Source organism: Apostichopus japonicus, chromosome 13 (assembly GCF_037975245.1).
Source record: "Apostichopus japonicus isolate 1M-3 chromosome 13, ASM3797524v1, whole genome shotgun sequence".
NCBI lineage: Eukaryota > Metazoa > Echinodermata > Holothuroidea > Aspidochirotida > Stichopodidae > Apostichopus > Apostichopus japonicus.
In genome coordinates, this window is record NC_092573.1 from 23,877,691 (window position 1) to 23,901,190 (window position 23,500).

Sequence of the window (23,500 nt, forward strand, 5' to 3'; positions counted from 1 at the left end):
GTGGTCACTCATGCTAAATATTTCACCGCACACGCATTTATGATCGCATCGATGACGATGAGTCATGTAGACATTTCGATGCATTTTAGGAAAGTGCATTTTGCAATGTCCTATTGATTTGAAGGATAGCATTATGCAGTTTGGAAACGATACTAATTAAGTTTACATCGGTGCAAGATATGTTCAGGGGGGACGATATGTCTCCATTAAACGCTTACCCAATGAAATGAGATTCACTCAAATACATCAAAGTCATACGAACTAACACGGATCTAGTTTAACTCAATTTACAGTTTCAACAGCAATAACTCACACAATATGTATTTCTTTCCAGGTCTGAAAGCAAGGAATTATGAACTGAACGGGGTGCAAATAATTTAAAGAGGGGCGCAGTACTTGTGTCCTTCAACATTTGACCACATGCTGTTGGCATATATAGATGAGTGGTGGGGGGAGGGGGCACAAAAATAGGAACACCGAGGGAGGGGCAAAGCCTCATTGTTCAGACGGGCCTGTACATTTCTCCAATACCCTCTGCAAAGTGGATGTTGTAACAAGTCATCCGTGGGTTAAGTTTATGAACAAGTAAACAACATGAATTTTGCTCGAATACCAAGTCGATTCAAGTACTATAGTACGTTTTCGCGACATAATTATTACACCACAAATAACGTTATCAAAACAAAAGACGAAACGTTTTAATAAAGTTTTTGTGTCTGCTATGTATGTAATACGTTTACCCAAATTAAGTTAGACACAAGTCCAGACAATATATTAGTCAGGCACCTGATAATTATCTCAAACAATTCAATTATAAGATATTTGAGTTGGGCAAGTGACAATTGCTCATTATGTATAACAGGAAACAACTAACGACCGACATACTATAAGTACAGTAAAACAATTTCTCCCTTTTCTTTTCCAAGGTAATTTTTAAGGAACATATAGAACTTCGATTATATATTTCTTTTCAATAGTTCATATAACTGTCTTTCAAGTTATTATTAGCTTGCTGCACGTTGAAATTACATGTAGTAAGGACTAACTTTGTATATTTATATCTATGTTAATGGACCAACTCTTTTCATTACTCTTTACTAGTAGTTTTCCTTCAAGTTCCGTCCCGGGGTGAGGAATAGTGCCAATAATTTCCTGTCCGGTCAGCTCACCTGAAAATGTAAATACAGTCGATGTGACTCCGAATTTCGTTTGTTTTTGTTACAATAGTGAAAAGATTTTCGTACACAAGTTAATCTTAGAGGAATAAACAAAATTACAGCAACTGCTATCAAACTGCTTTATCTGTATCAAAAAGCCGACACGTAGATAAATGTTCAACAGTTATAAAAGACAGGTTTTAACGATATTCAATTTCGTGTATTCCCTATAATATTTCACTGAATATTGGATAGTCTACTTAACGATGACGTCACACGAGGCAGTATCTTGTACAAATATACTTTGTCTTCAGCAACAGCGTTTCGTGAGTGATTCAGAAAACAAAAGGAACCTAATTGTGAACCATTGCCGAAGAATAGGTAGATAACCTTAAACCAAATAATTTAGTGACAGCTGCAATATCAGCCTACTTGAGGTCAGACCAGGTGTTCAGTGTATAATAATGCTTTAGTTCAGTTAAAGTAATTTCCTTCTTGCACAAAATCACTCTACTCCTTGATATAACGCTATGTTGACATCATTGGCAACACCGACCCCACTCAAGTTACATCTGTTATTTATAGTAGGATATCACGGGTTAAAATATCATTGTTTATGTTACTTTGATCAAGAGCACTAGTTCCCATGGGTACATTAGGCCGACACTACAATGAGTGAAAACGTCAAGCTTGTGGAGAAAAGAATAAGGCAAAGCAGCAGATCCATTTTGTCTTACGAAAGGTACGATGCAGTGCAACGCAATACAGAATTCTGTGTAAACAGCTCATTATTCCAACTGTTGAAAAGTCACCTTTTCCCATGCCCGTTTCCCGATGTGCATCTCCCCAACCCTGTTTTTCCCCCTTTTCTTTTCTTTTTCAAATACGTTCCCCGTTACACCGCACACATATTCTTGCACTCATATCCCTTTACTCGTTTCCAGAATTTTCCCTCCTCAGCTTCCCTCTCTTCTTTCATAATCCTGGAAATTTGTCGGTAGTCTGTAATTCCTTAGTCCCGCTTTTTAGTGAAGACCAAATAAATTGATGGTGAAGACACATACGCATAGCTATTGCAGGAAAGTTTAATGACGTCACGGTTACTATGCCTACACCGCTTATATCAGTCAACTACATAGCTTAGCTGTTTGGGTAGGCTACCTCGTGCTTGTCTACGTACGTACGGACGTACGTGTACCGGCCGTACCCACGTCACACGAGACACAATTGCCAAGGGTAGCGGGTGTGCGAATGCCGGCCACAGGCCTCTTTGACAGAGAATTTTTCTCACCAACCAGAACATCATGGATTGGGTCGTCGGGATGGCACCGCTATACGCGGCATTGATCTAGCAGAAGATAAAAACTTTGTGAATGGATCATTTATATCTGTTGTCATGGATCACTGTTGTATTTACCGTTGCGATGAACCTCACAGGGATGTAAGTCTTAGGCCTAGGCACAGTAACGTTATTCTTTGGGCTAAGGGCCTAGACTAAGTAGTCTAGCCTAGACTAGTGACACTACAGTGTTAATTAAAGACGTTGCACTGAGAAAGCCTATAGGCTAGAGTAGACCTGTTTTTTTCTTCAACTTTTACAATTTCTAGTTTTTCTAGTAGCATAGTGGGCACATAATTGACACAAAAAGATTGAATAACGATGTCTATCAACGAAAAATCACTCAACTGCATGCAATTTTCAATCATATGTACTGTAGTTCCTCAGAATTGTAATAATCTCAAAATATTTATTGTTCTGTGCCTACGCAACTTACAATTGAGCAGAATTTGACCACAAAATGTCTGCCGTGTCAAGTTCTTCCATACCCCTAAATTGACACATTCGTCAATATGCTAACTGTAGTGTAGGCCTAAGTATACATCCATTGACTTCGGATGCTGTTTGCTATGCTCTGACTTCTGATCCTCTAAGTCTAAGGTCATACAGCTCATATTTTATAGTCTTACAGTTGTTTCCATAAGCAAACTTAAGTTTTACATTTCAAACTCTTATCCACAGACCATCATGTCTGGAAATTTACAACAGCAAAACAACTCAACATGTCATGTTTTTGCCCTTTGTTACCATGGGCATCAAGTAAGTAAAGAGAGAAGACAAAACTACTTCATTGTACACTTTGTGTGCAGTCAAATTACAATTTCTGATTCCTTTTATTTTCAATGATAAAAAACTAAACAATTCCCATTCTAAAATTTTAATTGAGAATTTTTCATACTTTTGTTGAAAGTGATCGATATTATGTTTTTTTTTAAAGGATTTGTGAATGATATATTTGTTTTGTGCTTTCTTACATGTTGTAGATTAGTGTAGATGATCAGATATTAATAACCAAACCATTTTGTTTACTCTTTCTCCATATCTTTCAGCAACTGCCTCTGGTATACTTACGGAGTGTTTGTAACAGATTGGAATCTGATGATTTCCAATCTGTTTGGTATGGCACTTCAGATCCTCTACATTATCATATTCCTAGCTTTTGCTCACCCAAAAGTAAGTGATTTGAAGGGAATCATAGCAAATATATTTTAATATCAAATATGTATTCGTAAATGGACCCAAGGCTTTTTTTTTTCAAGTAGCAAGATTTCTCTCAAACAAATAATATGTATTTTTTATTCCAGTTTACATTTGATAATTACCGTGTCTGGATTGAAATAACCATCCATTTTGAGAGTCGTACAGTTATGTTCATTAAGCCTAACCCGATTACTGATCCATGTGAAATTTGATTCTATTTTCTTACTTGACTCCAAATTTTCTTGTGTATGGGTTTAGCAAGATTATTTTGCTACATACTTTCATTGTTTTCTCTCTTCTCAATTCTTGAATGTTTTAATCTGTAAAGTGTTCTCATCTCTCAAGGTCCTCCATCTTGGTCAGTTTTGTGTGGCAGTCGTTATCCTGGCAGCTATCATCATGTATTTTACCACTAGCCGTCAACCTGACGAGCTGCTTATCGTTCAGCTGGCTTTTGTCTGCATTTCATCAACCATGGTCATGTATTTATCACCCTTGATGGAGTTGGTAGGTTGACAATAACTTTCGATTCCTGTGAAATTAATAACCATTTGAGCATTTATTTTAAATTACTTTGAAAGAAATAAAATTTACTGCATAAACTCACCAAACAAGGGAATATGCTGAAACATGTCTAACTTATTCATAACAGTTTTGATGAATGCAAAGTTTGGCAATCTTTTTCTCGTAGGAAACAAGATCTGCTTTTATTGTATCAACATTGACTGCACAATTAACACTTTTTGGTTAACTACATAGGCTATGTATGTAAAAAGGCTGGAAACTAATAGAGTGTTTTGTTTAAATTGCAAATTGTTTGTACTCAGCTGGTGTCAAACCACTGTCAAATTGTTCCTTAAAACTGGATGAACAAACATCTTATGGGTTAAAAATTAGTGTGTTTATAAAGCAGAAAGTTGACTGTGTGTGAAAATTACCTCATAACTTAATAAGCCGATATTGTTTAGATTGACATATGCATATCTGCCAACAGCAGGGTGAAAGACATAATTGTGGGATTATGTAGCCTGGAGCTAAAAAATGCTTTTGTGTTACTCTTATCTTCAAATGATACAAGACAGCCACAAAACGGCAATATTCTTAGTACAAGGGTGCACAAACATTCTATTCCAGCTTCACAATGAACGTGAAATCAGTGACAAGATTGGAAATGTACAGGAAATGATCAAGGCCAAATTGTAAGGTGCTGACAATTGTCAATTATTCATATTGTGTTATTTCCTGGAGTGAAAAAAGGCCTCCTATGGCCGAAATGAGTCATCATATCTAGGGTAAACGAATAGAGAAACAATACTTATTTCTTTGCTCTCTTGCAGTTTGTTTGTCATTTCCCAGTGATTGTTCTGTGTATCATGAGACTGGTTACTAAGCAGCAGCATGCATTATTTGTCTTTCTTAGTGATATAATGACCACTAGTGGAATGCCTTCAATATCAGTGCCGGATTTACAGCAGGGCCCACCGGGGCCCAGGCCCCGGGCCCCACATCTAGGGCCCCCACATATGGGTGTCCAAAAAAAATGGAGTCGATGGTCAACATGTAAAATATGGGCCTTTGTTCGAAACTCCACACTGAACAAAAGTTGTCTTTCCATTAATACATGGGGCCTATAAGTATGCATAGTCTTTATTCTACGGCATTTGCGTAAACTTGTCACACACGTGACAACACAAACCCCGTAAATTCAGTGTTTACAAATGTAAATTCTGTCGGTTTTGCAAAACAAATTGGCATCCCTATAGATATTTGGATGACGTTCTAGCTATCAACCACCGATCATGTGATTCCAACGGAGAACGGAATATTGATTCCTGGAGGGGCATTAAGAAATACAACTTAAAAACAAAAAAAACAAAATTTTCATATTACTTGTGACAATAGTCAATTTCCAGAGCATGAGATTTCAAACTTGAAAATGTTTAGATGCAACTTGCAAGGCCTGGGAAGTGCCATTTCCAGCGATCTGGGAAGCATTTTCTGCCAAAATATTTCGTGCACGCTATGCACCAAACTATGGTGGCGCTCCGCTCAGATAGTGGGCCTAATCATGCAAGGGCCCCTAAAATATTCTGGCCCCGGGCCTTCCACAAGCTAAATCCGGCCCTGATTCAAATACATCACAATGTACCATTAAGTACGTAGCCCTGGAAATTGTAGTATGTTCCAGCTCTTCATGACGTGAAAACAAGGGTAATTACCTTTCTCATTGTGTCATTGTGATATACAAAGTGAATGGATGTTCTGTTTCCCTTGTCTCCACCCCTTCCCTACCTACCAGATGAGAAGATGAAAACCAGAAGATACATTTACAGCCCTGTTTTAATTCTCATTAAATACAGTCATGTAGTATTTGTTGTTCCTTATTTTTGCAGGCAGCAGTATTTCGAACAAAGAATGCCCACAAAATATCTGTGCCTTTGACCTTCACTTCATTCTCTTGCTCCGTCCTTTGGATGCTCTATGGAATCATGGTCCAAGATATATTCCTTGCTGTAAGTTTTAAGTTGGTTAAAATATCAGAATTGAAATAGAAAAATTGAATGTGTTTTTGATGCTTGATTGTGAGGAGTGTATATAGGAGTGCCTTTTCATAGACTTATAAACAAATATTTGGAAGAATGTAGACAACTACTAAAATACATTCTGTTAAACCTCCATCCCCCCATCCACCCCCCCCCCCATTATGCTGTAGTAAGAATTATAAACCTTTCTCACACACATGGGTGGGAGAGATGGGTGGGTGAGGGATGATTGGATTAATGAATAAATATTTCATAACACAACTCATCAAGAGGTGGGGAAAAGGGGGGGGGGAGAAGGTTAGGGAATTGGTTAGAGAGAAGGTTAAAGAGGAATATGCGTGGGGGAAATTACTCCCAGGTTTAACAGCTTCTATAGTTTAATCAAATTAATAATCATAGCCTTCATTCTGTCATTATATGTAGAGTTTTGTATCCATGGAATTACGTATCGTTGCATAAATTTATTCAAGTTATTTTATATGCTGTTTCCATGGATTTTTGGGAATGATGAGTGATTTTATTACAGACTGCTTCAACTATTTCCATCAGATTCCAAACATCCCAGGTATCATAAGCAGCATTGCAAGATTCGTCCTGCTGGGGTATTACGGCCGAAGACGGCCTGGCACAGAACAAATGTGGGTCTGACAGGTAAAACATTGAACCAATCCCTCTGTCAAGATCAGTGGTCAACATTAGAGTAGTAACTTTGCAACCTCAAATAATGTTTACAAACAGGTCTAATTAAAACGTTTTCTTCTCAATAGGATGTGTAAACTTTGTACGCTATTAACTCATAACTTTACTAATGCAAATATGACATATAAAATGGTATTCCAAAAATAAATCCCCCAAAATAATGCATTGTACCTTTTTATGTATTAGACAGTATCATCATAGTCACTATAATAGTTATATGAACCCTATGGTTTTTAACTCTGTTATTATAAGTAACCGTGTATTTTAGAAATATACTGAAAAACACTACAACGATCATAAAAGGTTGGAAATAGGCAGGCAACTATTAAAATGTGATATTAACAAAAAATATTTATCATTTTTGAATTATTTAAAATAAGCACGCTTTTTGGGAATCTCTTCATTATAACTAAGAAAATAATTTTCTGTTTTTGTCATTTGGGTTCAAATTTGTCTATATCAGTGAATATTCATTTCAATCAATTTTTTAAAATTTCATTGCATCCCAAAGAGAATAAATACGGGTAAAACAGGACACTGCAAATTATTTTCAGAACCTATCCTCCAAAGAAGGGGGAAGAAAACTGGGAGAATGATTAAGGAAAGTCGTAGTAAAATAGAAGTTAAATACGGGTATGTGAGTGATACAACAAAAAGCGCAAATGTACACAAAGAAAAAGATGCTCAAATTGAAGCAACAAAATAGAATTTTCTTTTTTTCCTTCTTTGCAGGAGGCTGTCCAAGGATCAAATTAACAAGCTCTTGTAAATAATGCCATGCCAACCACCCATTTAATTCTCACTTTAGCCTGCTGAAAATATCCTACAATTGTCTGACAGTCGTGACATAAGTGGTTGGTCCCCAAAGTCGGGATTTTGTGTGTTAAATAAAATGTGAAAATCACAAGTGCATTCTATGAAATTGTGAATACAAATGACTTCAGATTCAGATGGGTATATAGAGTATTCAAACTGTTTATGGCAGAGTTAACAATGGCAATATGGAGGCTTTTGAAAAGACACAAATGACGAGAACTGAGTTATATTCAGAATTAAAGTAGAGAAACTACTTCATGTAAAAGGGACAGTGTTTGCAGGAGATGGGCAGGAAACTTAAGGAAAGAGAAGTTTGTGAAGGAGGGGAGAAGGGGTTGGACAGGCAGGGTACAGTTGTAGGGGAGGGAAGGGCACAGGGTAGGGTAGGGAAGGGCACCAGGGATGGGTGTTAATAAAGAGAAGTGATTAGTATACATACTAGGTTTTTGTGCATAGTCTACCATAGTTAACATTCCTCTCCCCTGTCCAGGCTATCGTAGCTCTTCAACTACCCCTTTTCCTTTCACCACCCAACCTCTTCATTTTCTTCACCAGAAATTGAAGTTTAAAAATGGTTTAAAAAAACAGAGTTAAAATTTACAAAGACAAAACTCCTCTTGCGGATCGAGGGGTATCAACAGAAAGTTTTGGAGTTAGGGGAGGGGAACCTGGGGACACAAAGAGTGCAGGCTGCAAGTTAGGTATATTAACTGGCAATTTACATATTTTGCGAATTTCTGGGTTTTGCAGTCACAATCGGCTATAAAAGCACATGCCATTTTGCTGCTTCTATATATCACAACTAAGAAATGGTGGCCAGTATACTGCTCCTCTTTATCATGGTGAAAAGCTTATGAAAGGTTCTGTAACTGTAACCTTGCTATGACCTCTTCATTGTACTCTTTCACTGGCAACCTAATGAAATTTCAACAAAGAAATAACAAGTCATGGGCATGTCTGGCTGTTGTGCAACTAATGGTTAATTACTTTTAAAAAGGAAGTAAAGGTCTCAAATGGAAAGGAGTGTGTTGTGGCTGAATACAGAAATGGTACCCCACAAGTAGTATAGTGGACCCTAGATCATGCATGATTGTTTATTATCTGTCTCTGTTAACTCCACCTTAAAATCTAGTCGGGTTTTTTGCATGATGCAATTTTATTCAACGTTTGTTTAGACTTCCTCTTACGTCAAGATTTGATAAAGAGGATATTCATTATTTTACTGAAGTAAATAATGCATTTTTCATAATGATGATCTTTCGGGTTTTTTCCATAACTTTATTTCTGATCACTAGTTGTCATCAGGAAGCATGTGATATTACACGTTCACACAAAACACTAGATAACAGTAAAAGGCTAGCCATAACAGGTGATTAGTTTGTATGTAACAGCTGTGTTAGTGCTCAACTCTCAGTGCTTACTTTATGATGACTCACTATGTTATTATCTCTTTTGGGTAAACAATGTTGTTGATCATATCAATAAAGGTATAACTCTGCATACACTGATTTTAGTACACTGTTAAATGCATTGAAGTACATGTTTTTTTTATTTTTTTTATTTATGCAATGATGTACCTGATTGTCTAAGCTATGTCCTTTTATTTAAAGTTTCCCATATGCTGTATATCTACCTTGCCATGGAATTGAGAAGAATCATATGCCTACACCCCATACAGGATATACAATTCCATGTTCCAAAGTCCAAGTTTATCCAGTTTAATACAATATTTTGTATAAATTGCTACAACAGCAATATTCCTTTAACAGTGTTATTTTGTGATACTAGTTCTTCTCCAAATCAAGTGAATTTGTTGTTAAATTTAAATTTTACTACAATACTGATGTATGTGAAGGTGTCAGAGGCAAAAGTCATGGCAGAATCCCTTGGGATAGTTAACAAATGTACATTAGTTGCACTTATCAGAGTGGACAAAAACTAGGGCAAATTTGGCGGGACATGTTGTGATGATGATAGTGATCATATATTGAGCGACATACTCAACATACTTTGTAAAATTGTTATACAGCTATAGCTATTCTAAGGATTGCAAGTTCGAGTCCTGGCCAGATGAATACGTTGTGTCCAATTGCCTCTCTTCCTGCAACCAGGTGTATAAAATGGGGACTTGCGAGGTAAACTTGTAAATGTGGTTGCATGTGTCGGTTTGTGGCTGCACCACGGTTGTGGTGCACTGTAGTGCAAACTTTGGTGTGGGCACGGCACGTTACCAATGACCAGGGGTTAGTGTTGTAAAGTCATGTGAGGGGGGCTGTGGCCTTGAACCTTTAACTCAAAATAAAAGGCAGTAACTGAAGCATGTATGAATTCGTTAAAGTTATGCCATATTTTCTCTTTTCAAACTAAACTTCAGTATCATCTATCTAATAATGCAACTGAAAAACTCTTGACACAGAGATGAAACAAAAAATTTCTTTTGACATTTTTGGTCCATATTTCTGGGGTTTAAACCTTTGCCTTTTATGTAAGTTCTATTTTTAAGGTCATTAAATCGTGCCCTCATGTTGACATCAAGGGGGAGTATCTTTAGGAAAGGGTGGGATTTTTGAGATCTTGTTTGGGGTTGCTATGTTTCAAGAACGATGGTCAAATACCTACGTTTCTGTAATATATACAATATCTAGAGATATGGATTTGGTTTGTTCAAATTAACAGTAATTTGGGCTTTTTCAAAAATTTGTACATGAAATCTGGGGGCACTTGATCTTGCGACAGTCCATGAAATCCCAGGACTGTCCCAGGGAATCTGTGACATCTGGTCAGTCACCTTACCCCCAAAAATGGATGTTTAGGAATTTACTGATAATCACCAGAAATGCCTTTAATTTAAAGGATTACAACAAAAAAACATAAAACCAGTTAAAAAGACCATTAGAATATGACACCAAGTTATGAATTGCTTTTATTGAAATTTGATAAAAAATTATCATAATTAGAATGTTGAACTTGAGCATGAACTGAGCATGACAATTAATAGTACTGATGAAATATCACTCTGAGTAAAATAGAGAAGTGTGTTACTTTCCACTGGAAATATATAAACCTTTTTCCAAATCATGGTAGCAAGTTATTAATATATACATGAAAATCGATCTCTTTGGACGTTTCGTTTTTATGATTTTGTTTATGGAGACCCATCCCATCGACTTATTTTGACCTTCACATCTCCAACATCCCCCATTGGCTTCACTGCTAACAGGTTATTAGTGAGGAGAAGAGTCAGCTGCTCATTTCTACACAGTATGCCTATTGAAGAAAAGTCTTGGGCAAAGGAGGGCGGGGGGGGGGGGGGAGGAATATTACCAATATAAGAAAATATCTCTTACATTTAAATAGACCCATGCTGATCTTTAATAATATTAATAAAACATCTGAAATTTGAAAGACATCTGGAGCAGACAAATTTAGTACTGGTCACACTGGAGGATAGGCAAACAATTCTTGTTGACTGACTGACTGTTGACTAACAATTTATAATACCTATATGAAAGTCAACATTTTCTATAACAAAATACAAACATCTGTACTTTACACTGAAATGTCATATTAATTCCTCTAGTTGAAGATTACCACAGACAAAAGATGGTACATAATATAATGAGGTATAAACCATACATTTGTGTGTGTAAATGCTTGCACACCAATTGCATTGCACACTCAGTACATAACAATATTTCAATCACACAACTGGTTTAGAATCGTAGACCATTTTGCGTGATAATATTGACAATAGCAAAATGCTATTATCCAAAACTTACAATTAATAAGTTAAATGTTAAGTGAAATGCACACCTACCCGGAATTCAGATAAAGCCAACATACAAGGCAGTCGTGGCCACCCAAGCATAATATGAACCATTGATCTGCACAACCAGTGGTGTATAGAATCATGGTGTTAAATTGAATATTTGTAAGCTGAAGATTGGGTCAAATACCAACTAACTTTAAAGTAATATTCAAAAACTTTAACCCTGATTGATTCTATATGCAAACTAAGGTAAAGTACCTATCGATATTTAAAGCAACAAACCAACGAGAAAATGTCTGCATGTATTTGATGGGAATTATTTGTATGATGCAATCCCCTGCATTAATCACTTAATCAGTGATCAATTTGTTAGTTCTAAGCTTACAACTAGCATTCTGAAATTCGTTCCTATCACATTGTTAAGACTGCTTCTATGTTGAAGACATACAATTCCAAAATTCAAAAACTCTGAAACCACATAATTAAAGTTCATTGCCTGGAAGCATTTATGTAGGGTTCATACAGTGGCTTAGCTCGGATTGACCAATAGAAGTGCACCGTCACCCCTCCCCAAAATGAAACCCAGTCCAAACATGGTTTGGGCCTTGGGTGTGAATTTTTGTTTTATATTGGCAGATGGCCAGATATGGCACTATCAGGCTTTCCCCATTGACAAGGTTTTTGTTTGAATTCTGGTTTTTTAAAATGTATCTTCTTATTCACTTGTCAACTATTGTTGTACGGATATACAAGGAATATTGTATTTATAGGCATACCCCTAACTTTGATACACATAACAGGAAACTGATATTCTATGAGCTTTGTATGCTACCGACATGAAGAGAAAGGCTGACAGATCTATACCAACAGCGAACTGCATCATTTGGTAGTAATTCATGATGCAAATCTGCATCATATATATATATAGATGTATATAGGTATTCCCCCAAGGCACAGGAATCTGGCCTGTTACAGCTGTGTCATAGATGTAAGATGTATAGGCAGCTCATTGGTTAAGATCATGAATAGACATTTTAAACAATATGCCCCACCATTTAAGAAATTAGGTTTTACTAATTAGTTCAATGTACATCACATGATGATTTATTTACTTATATCACAATAAAATTTTATTTACATGCCATCTGTAAGTGGTAAAACTGTTGTATATTTCATTAAAATGAACAAACAGATTTCAATTTGACAACCACAAGTATACAAGGTTAATAAATGTGTTTTTACAGTTTAACTGCTGTAACAAAATTGACTCTTTAAACATATAAAAACAGTTATGTCATATAAATTTATTGATGAACAAAAGTTCAAGAGAAAGCATGATTGCTATACAAAATAACATTGTTTTGAATATATATATTTATAAATCATTTTTAGGGAGGACAGAATATATTATAATATAGATTTTATGTCCACCGATAACCATTGCAAGAACCAAATTTATCTATAAATTTTAATTTAGTTATGAAAGACCCAAGATTTAAAAGTTTTGACATGGTTTCATCAATATCATAATTTTATAAGTAACAAATACATTTCAACATTTACGAGAAGGATTCTTGACTGACCATCAGGCCTGCTTCAGTACATATCATATTTTATGCATAAAATGAAAGTACCAATGCATAAATGCATTTCATTGTATATGTGCATCAGTCGAATTAACCTAACATTTATCAATTCCATCTCACTTTAACATAAACTGCAACGTTTCATATCGATCCATCATCACACAGGAGACAGCCAAGGGTGGTTTGAGATAAAACAGACAAGGAATACATCGTACTGCTTGCACCTACAGACTGTTAATCTTCCAATGTGGGGAGGGGGGGAGGGGCAGGAGATGCATTGTTTTTATTTATGAGCGCTATTCCTTACAGTCACCCACATATATTTGTTCCCTGGTGCAATGTTACACCCAATCTTCATGTGGTGCACATGTATCACCACTGCCAAGGACTGTATAACCTGAAAAAGAAGAAACAAAAGAAAGGTGGTTAACTGTATTGTTCTAATGTCTGTGGTCAATAAGAACTTTAAAAAACAGACTTTTGAGTCAATGTTGATGTCTAAATATACCTGAAGACATTTCTATTCTTCAAACATTGTCATTTCATAATACTGAATCCCCCTTCACCTGAAGTTTTAGACAGCAGTGTATGTGTGTGGGTGGGAGGGGGATCGATGGGGGGGGGGACTCGGAGTATTATAAACTTACCCGAACCATTCATATGGAGAACTGGCTGGTATTTAAAGTCTACCACCTGAGCAATCTTTATTCCTAGAGGTTCTCTAGAAACGTCCAAATGCAAATGTTCAACATTGTAATGCACTACTTGACGTCCACAGTTGCACGAATTTTCTTTCAAACGAGGTAAAGTGTGTTTAATTTCCGCCGTTGAACTTCCAGATGCTAATTTCTGGTCCGCACTAAGAAGCTGGACCCGTTGGGCCCTCTTTCGGCGTTGATTGGCTGGTAAAGAAGTGCATCTTCTTGGATCTGGAAAGACTTCATCTTCTGATTCCATTCCAGAGTCACCTGTCGATCTATCCATGTCATATTGATGAAATTTAAAATTTTCGGTGATTTTAATGGTCGTCTCTTTGACGCTCCCGAATGAACTTTTCCAGGCCGAATCAGTACAGGACTGAGCCTCATTTGAAATACTGGTAACGGATAAGACAGCTGAAAGTGATAGAACAAAAGCAGTTTAATACATTCCACTGATGTGGATTACACTCGAACAAACTGGTTGCTGTATGTTCTAGGCTAAGTGATTTCAACTTAAATACATTGCTTGTAACTTTAGACTTTCTCTGTATTTCTGTCATTCTTACTTAATACACTTTACAACTCAGATATACAAAAGGGCACAACAGTCCTTATAGCTTAGATACATACAGAAAGGGGACATGGTAAGGGGGGGGGGGGCGGGGAGGAGGAAAGCGGTGGGTGGGTTTAATATGGAGACTTCATAGCAATTTTCCTACAGATACTGTACCATTTGAGCTCCCTTGATCTGTTTCTTCACAAACAGTGCTATCTCTGTCGGATGAAGTGTAGGACAGCGTTCCGAGAGTGTAACCCCGCCGGACGGCAGTCATGTAACTTGTTCGTGTTTCACCCAATCGTCTAAATTGCCCAAGGTTAGACGGTTGGTGAGGACTCTGACTCTCTCTGGACTTCTCTGTGATTGATTTCACCATGACAAAAAAGATACATGTGATCCAAAATATTGCACTCCAAAAAAGCCTTCGAAGTAATGGACCATCTGGGGATTGAAAGAGACAGAAATGGAAAACTATAAATAGACCTTCTTATGTTTCATATGGACCTTACTTAAGACACAGACCAAATTCCAATGAATGATCATCTTGATATTCCAAAAATTGTACTCTTAGAATTGCATTCATGAAACACCTAGTTTGAAGGAAGCACAGTCAGTAAAAAAAACATTTATGGTTTCGATTACAACCGTACAATCGTAAACCTATGCATATCATGATGGTGTGTGAATGTTCGTGGCTGCTGAAAAGAATTGCCATGTCCTCAGAAGAATTCTATGTTTTTTAACAGGTATTATTAAGGTTAGGGTACCTGGAACGGAATGGGGAATAAAATAGAGTCTTTCTGTGTGAATGAAAATACACCTGGGTGTGTGTGTGTGTGTTTCTATGTATTTTGGGTGTATGCAATTTGTTCTGCATTCAGACTGAGAACTTCAACAACGGAACTCAAAGTCCTCACATATCATTGAAAAGAAACACCACGTCCTCAGAAGAATTCTATTGCTAAGGGATATTGAATTATACTGTTAAGGGATATTGTATTCCGCAGACAACAGACAAAACACAAAGAAAATCTTCTACAGTAAATGAACCAAAATGAAAGTATATTACATCTACCTCATAAGTGATCAACAAGGGTCACAAGGTGTGTTCCTGAGGGGAGACAATGACAACCATTCCAGAGACCACACGCAAAACACAATGAAAAAAGCTTCTCAATGAACCAAATGAAAATATTTTAAAATTTTAATTAGAATATACTCTATTTTTAAGGGGTATTGTTAAGGTATGGGTGGGTGGATTTGAGCAACAGAAGAAGTAGAAAGGTTAAGGTTAATTACTCCAGGAAACAAATCCAAACCTTAGTCAAACTTCACGCATGAATGACTCACTCGATCGTTACGTTCCTTGTATGGTACTAGCTCATAGACGACACAAACACCAATACACTGGCTATACATGTAATCAACCAGCAATCATTGCATATGGACATAGCATATAACCCTAAGTCAACAAATACGTGTTGGATAACAGAAAGCACTGGTAATAATAACTCTATGAAACATGGATACTTCTACGAAACCATGACTCATCCTAACTTGGGAATATACCTAAACTCAAAGAATCTCCTTGTTACTCCATTCATATGTTAATTCACAGTTTAATCAAATGCCAAGTCCCTTGGAAAGGACATGAAGGATATTAAGATTGGTGGAGGCAATGAGGTCAACAGAGGTCAAATACTGAAACCTTGTTATCATGATAACTCTCTTTATAAGCGTAACATAAATGAAGTTCATACTTGGCAAGTGGATACCTATTTGCAAGTTGAAGAACACTATTGAAATTAGTGGAAGTCAAACGTCATTTGAGGTCACTAGAGGTCAAAGTTTGAAACCTTGTTAACATGATAACTCTCTATCAGCGTAACACAGACCTGTCAACCTGTTTGACCCCAAAATAGGGAGAATAACATTTTTCAGGGCCAAAAAATAGGGAGAACAAGGAGAAAATAGGGAGGTTGGTAATTTTCAACTGAAATGATATAAATACTCCTAAATAAGTATAGTCTACTTATAATGCAATACAGTGAGAGAATCATCCAATCAGTGTTTCTTGTTGTAGTTTACAGCAAAGTTTGAAAATCTTGTAATCATGATAACTTATTCAGTACATACAAGCCTAGGTGAGTGCGAGAACTGCATTGAAATTGGTGGAGCTAGTTAAAGATCATTTGAGGTCAATAGAAATTAAAGGGTGAAATGCAATAGGGAAATTTGATTGAAATTCATATTTGACTTTAGGCTAATTTTTGGTAAGTACAGGAACCCATTTGAAGTTGGTGGAGGTCAAAGTTCAGTCCAACAAAGCTAGAAGTCTGAAAATTTGCAAGAGTGATACTTCCAATTAGTTCCAAAGGTGAAATGCATTAGTGCAAGATCATTGCTGGTTTACTTGAAGTCAGTATTGGCCAACACTTAAAATTCTTGTGTGTAGTGTGACAGTGGATTAGTGGAATGGTCTCATATTAAATGTGAAAAGGAATCACTTATACAATTCCCTTTCTGGTTTTAATATCTCAACAAAATGGCACTTTCTAAATACATACAGTATTCTTCTATGATAAAAATGTCAATTTTAAAGTAATGGAATTGCATTTTCGTTACAAAACTGGAGAAAGGGTACAGTACTTTTAATTTTCACATACCTCCGGCTAACATCCCACCTAACCCCACCCTCCCCTCCCCACCCCTTTCATTTTCCTCCACTTACTTCACTACCCCAGACATGCAGAGAAATGGAATGCAGTCAATGCTATCAAGTACTACAGGGTACAGCAATGTGCTTGAACTCTAACATAACATCATGTACAGTACATACTTTTTATAAACTACATAAACAGAGTCTACATCAGGCATATATACAGTATGAGTTACAGTATACTAGTACAGACTGCCGTGCTCATACATACATAATATCAGCCATTGTCTTTTATTGTGCTCGGCATGAGGCCCATGCCTGGAAAGCAAATTTGGCAGCATATGGAACAGTGATTTCAGACAAAAACCGTGAAAAACAAGGATTGTAAAGAAATCTATTGAACATCCGTTCAGATTAGAGGCATTGAAGACTCGCGCCAAACGGCATGCGGCCATCTGAAAAAGTTAACTATTTTTTGCTTGCAAGTGACGTTGTGTTCGTGTCGCTACAAAATGCAGACAGTAATGAAACGTGATCAGTGGCGGAGCTAGGCGTATTGGTCAGGGGGGCGAGAATGGTCTGTAGGGGCGCTTTCGACACTATCTAAGGGGAGCGCAACCACAGGTTGGCGCGGAGCGTACAGAATTTTTTTGAGTAAAGATACTTCCTAGATCGCCGGAAATGACCCTTTCAGGGCGTTGCTAATTTGCAGATAAACGAAGAATAAATAGGTGTCATCGCCATTTTGTCAGAAATTACACCAACAAAATGTGACAAATGTCAATAGGTATTTGAGAGCGCAATAAAAAAGTCAATAATCGCGAATAAGTAAAAAGTGGTAAAAAGCTGAAAAGGGCGCCAGCAGTCCATTTGAGTCCATCGGGGGGGGGGGGGCATCTGCCCCCTCTGACTGTATGGACGCTCCGCCACTGAACGTGATACCTTGTTATCTTTAGCTGGACCTGAGAAGTCCATCGCTGTATTGTTTGTTCATTGGCTGTGGGTATTGACCGCAGCTGTATGTACTGACTGTACACTAGTGTCTAATTACCGACGGTAGTTACCGACAGTAGCAAGCTGTGTGTGTATTTTCTGGGATCGATGGTGTTGTCTAACAATTCTGTTACACCTCATTCGAAAGTAGGTCAGATTACCGGCATTAGACGTTTCTTTTTGCACGAGTCTTCACACCCTTTAAACTGAGCATACTGCAGATGTTTGGCAGGCAGTTGATTTTTTCCAAAACAGGATAACTTCCCTCTTAGCCAAGAAAATATATATTATCAATTGTTAGCAGAAAAGTGCTATGCCTGACTTTTACACACAAACAAATTATTTAAAAATGAAAGTTATATTTAATGTAGAAATTAGAGCATAATGTTTTAGTATATTCCTGCTTTGCTTCTTTCTTAATGTTCTCCTTCATTCTGTTTAAATTTAAAACTGCCTGCTCTAAGTTATTCTGGAGGTACTTTCGATGAATTTATCTCTTGGAGAAACCAGTACATTTACTCAATATCTGCTTGCAATTGTCACTCTTATAGTAAAATTATTCTGATTTCTTCTATAGCATAGCGTTTTTCAGCAGCATAAGAATAAAATCAACTCTCAGACAACCAAGGCTAATGACATCTAATTGTTTATTATTTTAACGATTTGTGATGTACATGAATTATGCATTTTCAGACTTCTTGTAATCATATGAAATGGTTGTAATACTTCATATTAAATACTAATAAGTGAACATATTCTAGGTAAACTTCCATTCTATCTGTTACTGTGACTAAATACTGAAGGACTAAATACTGAAAAATTGCACATTCAATGGAAAATACTAGGAAACCAATAAATAAGATTCGTTTTTGTGTCTTATTTATTGGTTTCCTAGTATTTTCCATTGTATGTGCAATTTTTTCGTCTATAGGGCCCCATTGGAAATGGGGCCGACGTTCTGTCAGCCTAATGGGTTTAGCTCCTGTTACTCTTTTTGTTCTTTTCAATTCCGTCCATTTTGTCTTTGTAATATTTTTGTATTTTGAACAATCTCAGTGCGAATAAAATCAAATCATAACAGGTACAAGAAAGAAATGGATGAATAAATAAATAACAAGCTGGCAATCAATGGAGTTGCAGATCTCATCTCCTAAATTTGCTAAAACGTTTGCCATTTCTTCACACAGTTACAGTAGTTTAAATTTGAACAGACTTAAGGTGTAGCCAGAGTTCACAACACACTTTTTCGCACAATTTAGGCCAAGTTTACCTTTGACCCAGCCCCTTAACAACCACATAAGCACTACTTATTCTCATCACTCTCTACATATCTTGTGGTTTTATGCTTTTTTCCCTATATGTTGACAAGCTGAAAATGGCTGATGATCAATTTTTAGGTTCTTGACCTTTGACGTCATCAAACACCTTTTTGCTCACTCGAGTATACCCACACACAGGGGCGGCGATTTGTTTCAAATATTGGGGGGGGGGGACATTTGCTTGGGTGCAGGCGAATTACTATAAAAGCGGAGCGCCACCATTGGTTGGCGCGCAGCCTACAAGAAAATTTCTGGTTTTGATAGCCCCCCAGATCACCGGAAATGGCACTTCTCGGGCTTGAAAATGACCAACCAGATGTACACTTTGCCTGAGAACCAAGTTTTCTCCAATAGTTTTTTTTTTTCATTCATAACCTTTTTCAAGATTGTCACCAGTCACACATCATGTTCGACCTCATCGCATCTCCTGTTGATCATTGCTTTTGTAGGTAATTCTACGTAACGCTCCACAATACCCGTCAGCTAGCCCCACTTTTCAAGGTTTTAAGCCCATTATTTGTTCAGAATTTGAATAATAAATTCACTTCATTATGACAATAATCATGAGTGACAACATGCTATACGGTCACATGTCACAGAAACGACCACGAAGAGTCATTTACCTCATGCAGCATGTGTTGGATGAAGTTTTAGCCACCGCCAAATATGATTTGGATAAATAATCTCGCGCATTATTTTCTATTTATAGCCACTCACAAAAATTATGCCACCAATTATTGGGGGGATATTAGTTACTATTAGATACTACCGTATATCCCCACCTAAAATATTGGGGGGACATGTCCCCCGTCCCCCCCCATGATCGCCGCCCACGTATATATATATATATATATATATATTTGCTACAGCCCTATTTTCATAATTTTCCAAATTTCATAACGGATGTGGTCCGTCTAGCTATTCATTTCGAAAAAAAGTAAAAACTAATTTCGGTCAAATATAGTAACAAATTGTGACACGGTTAGACAGGCGCCTTGCAAGGGATTTGCCAAGGGAGGGGCGAAGCTTGTAGGCAAACTATCTAAGCGTAGCGCCACCATAAGTTGGCGCGAAGCGCAAACAAAAATTTTTGCTGAAAATGCCTCCCAGATCGCTGGAAATGGCACTTCCCAGGCCTTGTAAGTTGCATCTAAGCATTTTCTATTTTGAAATTACTAGCTATATCATAAAAAAATACAAAAAATATGCTAAAAAAAAAAACTATGCCACCAAATATTGGGGGGGGATATTAGATACTATATCCCCCACCTAAAATATTGGGGGGACATGTCCCCCCGTCCCCCCATGATCGCCGCCCATGCCCATACACACACACACACTCTCTCTCTCACCCACTTCCTCACATTTCTGATGTGCGATGAAGTACAATATCTCATCTTCCTACATGTAGGGAGATGAGATAATAACTCACCACTTTGTGTACACTGTGTCTCTGGTAACGTCATGGTTATGGACATCACTGGTTGTGTAGGCTTTCTATGGCGGATAGGGTACCGTATAAGAGGCTAAGGTACAGTATGAACCGAGCTTTAAATTGTTCTCAGTCCTGTTGTGCAAATACCCGTTGTATATCGGATCTCCCTCAATTCGACCAAGTGGCAAAATCACTGATAACCATATTTGTCAGTAAGAATAACATGACAATTCATGCTACAAAAAGTAGCAAGACAATATTAGTTATGACCAGCAACTAGCCCAAGAAGGGAGATCTACGCTATCACAACATACTTATTAGGTTGATGTCCATACACAGAAACATCAAATTGAAGCTCAAACACTTGCACTTGAGGGCCTGCTGTCGACGCGCACAGGTGCACAATTACAATAGTGTAATACACACGGATGGAGACTATACCATTATTTTAATAGTGATATGGATTCTTTTTTTTAAATATTTTTGAAAACAATAACCACTTTATTTCTATATGAGTAATACAATCTATTTAAAATATGTATTTCCTTCAAAATGACTGTTCATTTAAAACTACTCAACGATTTAATTTCCATTAGCACAACACTTATGGCAATATTACCTCCATTAGGTTTGTTTAACTCGAGGAATACGTAAGGGACTCTCCCTGTTTATAACATATCTCCACCAACGTTACAAAGGTCGTACACACTTCATTGGTAATGCTTCCGTGGTATACGTACCAGCAATTTCGAAGAAGTGGGGGTTGGGTGGGGTAGGGGTGGGGTGGGTTAGGGTAGGGGTGTGCTAAGGGAAGGGGAGGGGAGAAACATTTTGGAATTGCAAAAACGCACCAGCAAATTTGGGCATGACATTCAAAAAGTGAGACACTACCTTCATATGTTACATAAGCACGGTCGTACATTACTATTCCTCATGATTTTTTTTTGGCGACCGACTGCATGTACTGACTAGCCGATCGAGCAACGGTTCGAATATAAACCAACGAAAGCGGCAACTTTATAATTACAACTGTGCACTATTATTGGATGGGAGCGCACGTCCGTATGGCAAGCCGTTTCAAGCTTTATTCTGATATCAGCAATTCATTTGCTGAAATCACCAATTCAATTGCTGATATTACCAATTATTTGATGATATCAACAAATATGTGATGATATCACCAATTATTTAATGATATCAGCAAATCAATTGATGATATCAGCAATTGAATTGGTTATATCAGCAAATGAATTGTTGTTATGTACATATCAATAAATGATCGATTTGCTGATATTAGCAAATGAATTGGTGATATCAGGAATTATGCGCAAATGATTAGATGATATCAGCAAATCATTTGCTGATATCAGCAAATCATTTGTTGATATCATCAAATCATTTGCTGATTCACCAATTCAATTGCTGATATCAACAAATGGTTGAATTGCTGATATCATCAAATGAATTGGTGATATCACCAAATAATTTGTTGATATGTACATATCAGCAATTCAGTTCATCTGTGCCTAGTTGTAGCCACGAACAATCTGACCGTACCGGTACACGTACAGTGTTTGTTCAGTATATGTACACTGCTTTGGAAAATGCTGAAGGGACGTGTGAACATTCATGCTGCACTCACTCGCATTTCTGGAGTTTTACGATGTACTACTACTTCATTGGTCGAAAACAACTTAGGCTATGTACATATAATGTAGGCCGATGTACGTATGTATGCATTATGCATACAGGCTAGGCCAGTGAAAAGTGTCCTTTTTGCCGCCAACAAACTAAAGTGGGGACGCTAATCTTAAAAGCAGCGTTTTTACGGTTAAATTACTGATATCAGCAATTGAATTGGTGATTGCTTATATCGTCAAATATCTCTATATCAATTGGTGATATCATCAAATAATTTGCTGATATCATCAAATGATTTGCTGATATCATGAAATCATTTATTGATATCATGAAATCATTTGCTGATAACACCAAATCAATTGCTGATATCACAAATTAAATATGTAGAACTGCTGATATCACCAATTCATTTCCTGATATCACCAATTCAATTGCTGATATCATCAATTGATTTGATGATATCATCGAATAATTGGTGATATCATCAAATATTTGTTTATATCATCAAATAATTGGTGATATCAGCAATTGAATTGCAATTATTGCAACTTATCGAGTTTGTCAGAAAAGTTTTTTTTTGGGGGGGGGGGGATAAACGTATGATATGATTTAATTTGTTTTGGAATTTTGGAATTTTGTAAAGTTGGTTTTGTTTACGTGCAATTAACAGATTTCGTAATAGTCGTCTGTATAAATTTTTTTTTTTTTTTTTAACTTACATTGATTTGAGATTTCCTGAGGGGATCCAAGAATGCCGCTCTTTGGTATTAGGTTTATTATTGATACTTAGGCTATAAATGGAAAACAATATTCAGATATTGTTTCAAGAAATATTTTCGAATGAATCATATGCGAAACTGACATCATTAAGTGATAAGATTGAGCTCCAGTCAGCTGATCCAACTGTACAAATGAATTGATTTATAATCTTTTTTAATAGTTACGTGAGGTTTTCTTTGACAATGCCAGGGGCGTAGCGAAGGGGTTTTTGTTGGGGGTGTGGAGAATTTGATTTGCCGACGGATCTGGAAGTGGTGACTGAAATGGGGGAGGGGTCTAAGGAGAGGGGGTGTCCCCCTCACCT

The 23,500-nt window shown here is 37.0% G+C and overlaps 2 protein-coding genes across 4 annotated transcripts; one reads left to right on the top strand and one right to left on the bottom strand.

Annotated features, from left to right (window-relative positions):
• The first annotated feature begins 2,353 nt into the window (after positions 1-2,353).
• LOC139978360 (sugar transporter SWEET1-like) lies at positions 2,354-14,085 on the top strand. 2 transcript variants are annotated; one of them, XM_071988498.1, is made up of 7 exons: positions 2,354-2,598; positions 3,178-3,255; positions 3,546-3,669; positions 4,042-4,203; positions 6,090-6,209; positions 6,789-6,890; positions 13,949-14,085. In XM_071988498.1, the coding sequence occupies exons 1-6, from the start codon at positions 2,531-2,533 to the stop codon at positions 6,885-6,887; spliced, it is 651 nt and encodes a 216-aa protein (XP_071844599.1). In that variant the 5' UTR covers positions 2,354-2,530; the 3' UTR covers positions 6,888-6,890; positions 13,949-14,085. The 2 variants fall into 2 exon arrangements, with proteins under 2 accessions (XP_071844599.1, XP_071844598.1); XM_071988497.1 differs by lacking the exon at positions 13,949-14,085 and adding an exon at positions 7,671-11,077 and having other exon boundaries at positions 2,356-2,598.
• LOC139978359 (uncharacterized) lies at positions 10,660-21,125 on the bottom strand. 2 transcript variants are annotated; one of them, XM_071988495.1, is made up of 4 exons: positions 20,773-21,125; positions 14,541-14,810; positions 13,757-14,224; positions 10,660-13,506 (listed from the first exon to the last, which is right to left on the bottom strand). In XM_071988495.1, the coding sequence occupies exons 1-4, from the start codon at positions 20,816-20,818 to the stop codon at positions 13,451-13,453; spliced, it is 840 nt and encodes a 279-aa protein (XP_071844596.1). In that variant the 5' UTR covers positions 20,819-21,125; the 3' UTR covers positions 10,660-13,450. The 2 variants fall into 2 exon arrangements, with proteins under 2 accessions (XP_071844596.1, XP_071844597.1); XM_071988496.1 differs by lacking the exon at positions 20,773-21,125 and adding an exon at positions 15,689-15,708.
• Between the last annotated feature and the right edge of the window lie 2,375 nt (positions 21,126-23,500).

Bases quoted from the DNA above. Each gene is read 5' to 3' on its own strand.
- LOC139978360 (XM_071988498.1), top strand. From the start codon at position 2,531: ATGGATCATTTATATCTGTTGTCATGGATCACTGTTGTATTTACCGTT. The intron at 2,599-3,177 runs GTAAGTCTTAGG...TCTTATCCACAG, and splicing joins GCGATGAACCTCACAGGGAT to ACCATCATGTCTGGAAATTT. The intron at 3,670-4,041 runs GTAAGTGATTTG...TCATCTCTCAAG, and splicing joins TAGCTTTTGCTCACCCAAAA to GTCCTCCATCTTGGTCAGTT.
- LOC139978359 (XM_071988495.1), bottom strand. From the start codon at position 20,818: ATGTCCATAACCATGACGTTACCAGAGACACAGTGTACACAAAGTG. The intron at 14,811-20,772 runs GTGAGTTATTAT...TTCAATCCCCAG, and splicing joins GACACAGTGTACACAAAGTG to ATGGTCCATTACTTCGAAGG. The intron at 14,225-14,540 runs GTACAGTATCTG...TATCACTTTCAG, and splicing joins AGATCAAGGGAGCTCAAATG to CTGTCTTATCCGTTACCAGT.